Genomic DNA, 7,375 nt, shown 5'->3' on the forward strand with positions numbered 1-7,375 from the left:
ATAGCCTCAGGAAGACAAAAGTCAAAGCCTGTCAGGACTTCAGATGATTGGCATGACGGCCCAGGTCCAGGGGCAGCAGCTGCCCTCAATGATGAAGGACACTTATGCCCCAGCCCTTTACTACGAAACCACAGCTCTCTTAACAAAAGTGTGGCTTTCGTTCCCCCCTCTGCTGCTCCTCCTGCTCTTTCCAGTACACTTTCTCCCGTACCCACGTCAGCAGCTTCGACGCCACCAGAACCTACAGCCAATTGATCTTGCCATCTTGCCAGTCTCCCCACCCACCTCCTGTCTTCACTTTTCTCATTACACAGCTCAGAGCCGTCAAGCCTCTAGCCCCTGCTCCCCTTTCCCTCCCTCAGCATCCTGTCACTGAGAAAACTGAGGCCATCTGAAGTAACTCCAGATTCCCACACGCCATCTCCGTAGCCGTGTCTGTCCCCACCGTGGATGAGCTACCCCTTTTCTTCTCTATGGCCAGTGTTGCCACTTGTGCACAAGGCCTCACCCCTGCAGCACTCGGGGCAGTACTCCAATGGTCACCCCTCTCTACAAATTCCCCACTCTAAAGCATCCCCACCACTCTAATTTGCTCTCTCATTGGCAAAAACAAAACAAAAAAAGCTCAAATCAGGTTTTTGTCCATCCTCTGCACTGGAATAATTTCCATGGTTACCGATCCTCCACATTGTTCAGTCTTGTGGTTGGTCCTCAGTCCTGGTCCCCCTTGCCCTGTCAGCAGCATTTGTCAGATACCCCCGACTCCTCCTCTGAGTGCTTCTTCTGCTTGGCTCTCAGACTGCCAGGCTTTCCTCCTCTCTTATCCGTCTCCTTGGCCAGTTCCTCCTCAGCTCCCTGATTTTTTAACATTGCAGCACCCAAGCCTCTGCCCGAGCCACCACCCCCCCATGCCTTATGACACCTCATCCATTCTACTAACCTTCATTACTCCTAGATCCGATCATCCCCAAATCTGTCTCTGTACCAGATTATGCCCTCCAGTTTGAGACTCATCCATCCATCTGCTTACTTGATATCTTCCCTTCTCATTCTAGTCACTTAGGCCAGAAAATTCAGTCAGGTTCACACTCTCTTGCTCTCCCACCCTACATCCAGTCCAATGGCAAATTCTTTCTTCCTTATATCTACCTTCAGTGAGATCTAGAATTTGACCCCTGGTCCAAACCACTACCATCTGCATTACCTCTGATGGGCCTCCAACTTCCACCCTTGCTCCCCACTTTTCACAGAAGCCAGGGACCCTTTCATATGTAGGTTGGATCGTGTTCCTCGCTCATGTCATGTCACGGCTCCCAACTTAATTGGAATAGAAGCCAGAGTTTTAGCAGCCCACTGGCCGTCCACGATGTGACCCACCCACTCTGCCTCCTGCTTGCTCTCTTTCACCACATGGGCTTCTGTGAACGTCTGCAAACGCACCAAGTACCCTTCTGCTTTAGGTCCCTTCCTTCGGCCTGTGGCATTGTCCCTCCAGGTGCTCTCAGGGCTCCCTCCCTCACTCGCGCCAGGTCTCTCCTCCAAGATCACCACGTGAATGAAGCCTTTCTTGACCACCCCCAGCCTGCACTCTCTGGGCCCCTGACGCTGCTTCTTAGTCTCCTTTGCTCTTAACACTGCCTGCCCTTGTGTGTATTTGTACTGTTTGTGTTTTTTCTGCTTCCACAAAGACCTCAGCTGCTGGGTGATGAATTCTGTTTCATTTGCCTGCTGTCCCAGCACCTACAACAGTACCTGACACATACAAGGTTCCAATAAATGTTTGTTGAATGTATGGAAAAATACGAATGAATATAGTTTGGCAGAATTGGGGAAAGTCGAATTTGGGACGTTTGGTCTGGAATGAGCAGAGCTTCTGACACTAAGCAATTAACTGTCAGATTGTCAGAGAGACAGTCATTTTATCATTTATTCAGAAAACAGACAAGACCTGTATGGTTCCAAACCATTTGCTGCATTTACGCCTTGGTTAGAGTTACTGCTTCTGGAAAATGCTTCAAGAGCTGTCCCCTCTGCACCATCATTTTGGTTCTGGAGCCTGTCTTGCCAATTTCTGCGTGCAGTCCAGAGTCTTCCAGAGTCTTCTCCGGTGGGCTGGGAGAACCCCCTCTTGACTGCCGTAGTCCTAAGCTCAAGGTGAGATTCAGAGCACTTGAGTTTAGCTTTTGTTCTTCAGAAAATTTTACTTAAAGAGGAGCATATGGAAAAATAAGTCATAGTTCCAAAAGAGGGAGATTTATGTCTTCAGGAGATAGTTTATTAGCAAGCATTCTTCACCTGGGGTTTACACATGGGCGTTAGGGGGTTGGTGAGTCTGAAATTCTACAGAATCTTGCGCGTGCACGTGTTTTCTGGGAAGACATCCTTCTAATAGCTTTTCAATGGCTCCATGATTGTTAGAGTGGAATTTCATTCCATCTGCTTCCTTTCCAATCACCCCTCCCACAGGAAATGTGTTTCTTTTCCTTTTAAACCTGACACAACTATTATAGCTAATTCTATCGAGTAACATCCCCCAGACCTTTGTATTAGGATATGAGATACTTCTTCCTAGCATTTTTTCAGATTAGAATATAGATTTTTGCTGTGTCACTTACTTAAACGAGAAAGATCAGTCATCAAATTGGACTATCTCTGGTGTTGTTTTTTTCTTCAAAAAAAAAATGAGCATGATTTGTAGAGGGAAGCAGGCCTGCGTATCATTTATGACCTGCTCCCTTTTTTTTGTTTATTCATTTTGACAACTTCCCTTTTGAACGTTTCTAATTCTCAGTTGGAGGCCAGCAGTGGAAAGTTGTTTTGAAATGCATGACGGTGGCACAGGTTCCTATCTGGCTTGTCCCATGGTGGCTCCCACTTTCCCCCCACCCTTGTCATCCTGTGTCGCTGAGCTGTGAAGCTGCGGAGGCATCTGAGACTGAGGAAGCAGCAGCACTGTATCCCTTAAGCCCACTCACACACCTTTTACTTCTCAGCCTTTTCCTGACAACCCGCTGGATCTCAGGGTCAGAAGGTAGAGCACCTCAGTCCAAACCCTGACACTTGAACATTTTCCATAACACTCCTGATAAGTGAGGAGCCAGCTGCTCTTTGAAAAGTCCTGCCAACGCAGCACTCACTCCTGAGACCACTTGTTCCATCACTGGACAGCTCTAGCTGTTATGTTGAGCTTCAGTCCCCCTCCCTGATTTTTTTTATTTCTCCTCCAGTGACACTGATCCCCTCCCCAGCTCATTAATGGCCCCCTCTCTGTGACCCGGGTGAAGGATGCCCAGCCTGCTCCTCCTCTGGGTTCACATGTGTTTATTGGTCTTGCTCTATCTCCCCTGTCCCAGAATGAATAATAAATAGGTTCTCATGGGACTTAAGTAATGATTCAGAGAGCTCACTGAAAGCTGCAACTCAGCTGGGCTTGCACCTTTGTCAACATCGTAAGCCCGCTGGCAGCGTTTCTGCTGTCAGCTCTGATTCCTGAAGTAGGAAGCCAGTGGTATCTTGAGCACTTAGCTGAACAGTACACTTCCTTGGGCGTCTTCAGACCAGCCCATTCTGAACTTGACATGCCAGATGGGAGGGAAGAAATGTGTGAGGTCACTGCTGGTATTTATCGAGTGCCCTTTCTATTGCGACCAGGGGCTTTTCACCTGTGGAGGCGTACACAGTGCCCCAGACCAGAGGGCAAAACATTCTTCCCGTTAGGTACAGTTACTGTAGCAGTGTCATGAATCAGGAACACAAGCAGAAACTCATTTTAATGAAACTTTTAGCATTGGAGCTACCAAGTTCTTTAAGTATCACAGATGGCTAAGCAGTGTCCATGGGAGTCAGGGACAGGCCTCAGATTGACCATTGGTGAGCTCGTGGCTTCAACTGGGAGGGAGGAAAAACAGGAACAGGAGGAAAGGAGGAGAGTGACAAGTAAGGGTGGCTAGAGGAGAAGGCAGGAGAGGAAGTCTCATCTCTGTTTTATCGATTCTCACCCTTCCTCTGTGAAGTAACTGGTTGGCACCATCTCAGCTTTAAAACAAAGAACTAAACCAGGGGAGAGGGGACAACTTTCTCAGGGGCACATGGCCAGTAAATGATAGAGCTTAGATCTTCCAACTCCAAACTGAGATGAGAATGCTTCCCATATTGCCTGTTCTGGTTTTGAAAGAACGATAAGCCGTACACTGGGCAGCTGTATATCTTCTCCCTGGGTGCCATTCCATGTCCTAGCTGTAGCTCCACTGCCTTCCAGGAGACGTTCATTAAAATTGCTGACTCAAGAGCTGTTTTAGCCTTGTCAGTGATTAAAGCCACTCAGGGCTTCTACCTGCAGAACCCAGAACTAAGCTGACTCCTTCAGATAAAGAAATGCCATTGGACTCACAGGAGCAGCAGAGAATGAGGGGCTGATAAAGGTTTATAGAAACCCGAGGTCTGTCAGTACCCAGGCCTAGCAGAGCCCTGATCTTTTCTTTACTTCTGAGCCTGTTTCAGGCCTTTAGTCTGGTCAGGAACTTGATCGTCTGACCCGTCTCTAAAACATCTCTCTCTTGGATTTCTGAGCAGGAGTCCCAGTTAGGATGAGCTAGTTTGGTGCTGACCTGGAATATTCATACAACGGGCAGTTGATGGAACAACACGATAAGCTTCATTACGAGGTTTCATTTCTTGAAGAAAGATCGTAGAACTATTGCCTTCCTAGGTTGAAACCAGAAAAACAAGACTTCCTCCTCTCTCTGGTTTGGGTTGCTGGTCCAATTGTGTCCCTTCGTGGGTCACTGGGATTAAAAGAACAGAGGTTCAGCCCGGTTGAGGTTCTGATTCTATGATCTTGACTAGTGCATATCCCCCCTTGGGCTGCTGCTTCCTCTTCTGTAAATGAAAGCGTTGGGTTAGATCAGGGGGAGGCACACTGTGGTTTAACTGGCCAAATCTGGCCTACCATCTATCTGTTGGTTTGTTTTATAGGAAACTATATTTTTAGAGCATTTTTAGGTGCTTTATTGAGCAAAACTGAGCAGAAAGCATGGTTTCCATTTACATTCTGCCCCAACACACACAGCCTCCCCTACTATCAATGTCTTGCAACAGAGTAGGACATTTATTACAATTGATGAACCTACATCGACACATCATAATCACCCAAAGTCCACGGTTTACATTAGCTTTCACTCTTGGTGTTGAACATTTTATGGGTTTTGACAGATGTATAATGACATGTATCCACCATTATAGTTTCACACAGAGTAGTTTCACTGCCCTAAAAGTCCGCCTTTTTTTGGAAAATAAAGTTTTATTGGAACATAACAGAGGCTATCCATTTACGATGTAATGTCTGGGGCTGCTTTTGCACTATAATGGCAGAGTTGAGCAGTTGAAACAGACTGCATAGCCTGCAAAACCTAAAATATTTATTACGTGGACCTTGACAGAAAAAGTTTGCCGACCCCTGGACTAGATGACTTCCAGAAAGCTTCTAGAATCTATGATTTTCTCTTAGGTGATTCTGCAGTTTCATATCTGGAGGCTTCGTTGTCTGTTCTTCCTCCTCATCCCACTCCTTCTTTTTCCTCTCTCCTGGGGGCCCTCCTATGTGCTGACATAGCTGCCACTGTCCCAGAACAGAGGACTGTGACCCTGGACGTAGATGTGAACAACCGCACAGACCGCCTGGAGTGGTGCAGCTGTTATTACCATGGCAACTTCTCCTTGAACGCAGCCTTCGAGATCAAGCTCCACTGGATGGCAGTGACTGCTGCGGTCCTCTTCGAGATGGTGAGAACCTCCTCTCGTGAGGACCGGGCCTTGGCTCCCCTTGCAGAGGGGGACAGTGGATGATTAATATTCATGTCACTTTGTTTTTAGTTCAGGCTTCTATTACCTTTCACTTGGATTATTGAAATAGCCTCTTAAAAAAATTAAACACCGGAAAATTTTCAAACAATCAAAAAAGGGTGTAGATCAGAGTTTCACAACCTTGGCACAACTGACGTCTGCGACCAAATAATTCTCTGTCGTGGGGGCTGTCCTGTGCGTTGTAGGATGTTGAGCAACACCCTGGCTTCTACCCACTAAATGCCAGTAGTACAACCCACCTTGAGACAACCAAAAATGCCTCCAGATATTACCACCTGTCCCCAGGGAAGAGGGAGTCATGTCCCCAGTTGAGAATCACTGAGTGAAAAGTAAGTCTCTCTCCCACCCTTACCCTGTTCCCTGGGGTTTCCATCTAAAAGCAGCCATCCTACCACTTGGCTGAGTGTACTGCCAGACAGATTCTATGCATATACAAAGCCATGTTACCTTTTTTTTTTTTTTTTTTTAACACATTCAGTTGCTTGGGATATATACTATTCATATTATGTTTTTTCTATTACCTATGTATTTTCCATACCAGTATAAATAAGTTGGCTTCATTGTTGGTTTTGTTTTTGTTTTGCCTCACTGTTTTTAAGGGCCACAGAATATTCTACTATTTATTTGTATCATAGTGTACTTAACCAATCCCTAGTTAATGAACACCCCTGCTTTTAACTCCGATTCTCCTCTGGAGTGGTAGGGGGTGTGGCAATATCTGGAAACGTTTGGCAATATCTGGAAACGTTTTTACTTGTCACAAATGGTGGGGAGAGTGCTCCTGGCATCTAGTGGGTAGAAACCAGGGATGTTGCTCAACATTCTACAATGCTTAGCATAGGACCGCCTCTACAACAAAGAATAAACCAGCCCAAAATGTCGCGAGTGCCAAAGTTGAGAAGCCCTATTTTAATTGGTCTTCTGCCTATCTTTCCTCTTTCTCTCTCTCTAATGAGGTCATTTATTGCTCCTGAACTAAGAAGCCACCCTGACCAACACCCATCCCCCGTTCCAGTGTCTTACAGAATAAACACTCCTTAGCCAAGCTGCCAGGAGCCCTCTGTAACCATCTTCACAGTCTGCTACTCTTTATATACTCTGTCTTTTGGCCAAAAAGACTGTTTTTCTGTGGCTTCAACTGCATCCCACTTCCCTCTAACAATGGCCCCAAGTATCTCAAATAACAGCTGAAAGCAGCAATAAAGTTCAAAAAGAACTATGAAAAGCTAAGGAAATGACCAAAGAGAAAGGAGCACAGACAGCATCAGCTGGCAACGTAGAGTATTTTTGTCCAGTTAGTATCGGTCCGATTTTGCCGCACAAGCCATGGTATCCCGGGGAAGAGATTTGTCCAGGTTTCTGTCTGCCCAGTTCCCGTCTGTCTCCACATGGCATTAGCACCTTTGAGGACCCTCCCCTGGAGAGAGTCTCATCAGGGGAACATTCTTAAGGTCCAAATTTAAAAAGATGCCCAGCTCCCTGTCCTGCTCAGCTTGCAGAGGACACACGCTCT

At 46.5% G+C, this 7,375-nt stretch overlaps 1 protein-coding gene across 10 annotated transcripts in view; it reads left to right on the plus strand.

Moving 5' to 3' along the window:
- The window catches only part of DEPDC5 (DEP domain containing 5), a 108,047-nt gene that overhangs the window by 92,349 nt on the left and 8,323 nt on the right, over positions 1-7,375 (plus strand). For 9 of the 10 annotated variants that reach the window (XM_025047792.1, XM_015591228.2, XM_015591241.2 and 6 more), the window contains one exon: positions 5,612-5,781. In XM_025047792.1, coding sequence (XP_024903560.1) covers positions 5,612-5,781 — 170 coding nt within the window. The remainder of the gene's footprint in view (positions 1-5,611; positions 5,782-7,375) is intronic. The other variant, XM_015591233.2, reaches the window with a different exon arrangement.

Source organism: Pteropus alecto, unplaced genomic scaffold (genome assembly GCF_000325575.1).
Source record: "Pteropus alecto unplaced genomic scaffold, ASM32557v1 scaffold190, whole genome shotgun sequence".
Lineage (NCBI taxonomy): Eukaryota > Metazoa > Chordata > Mammalia > Chiroptera > Pteropodidae > Pteropus > Pteropus alecto.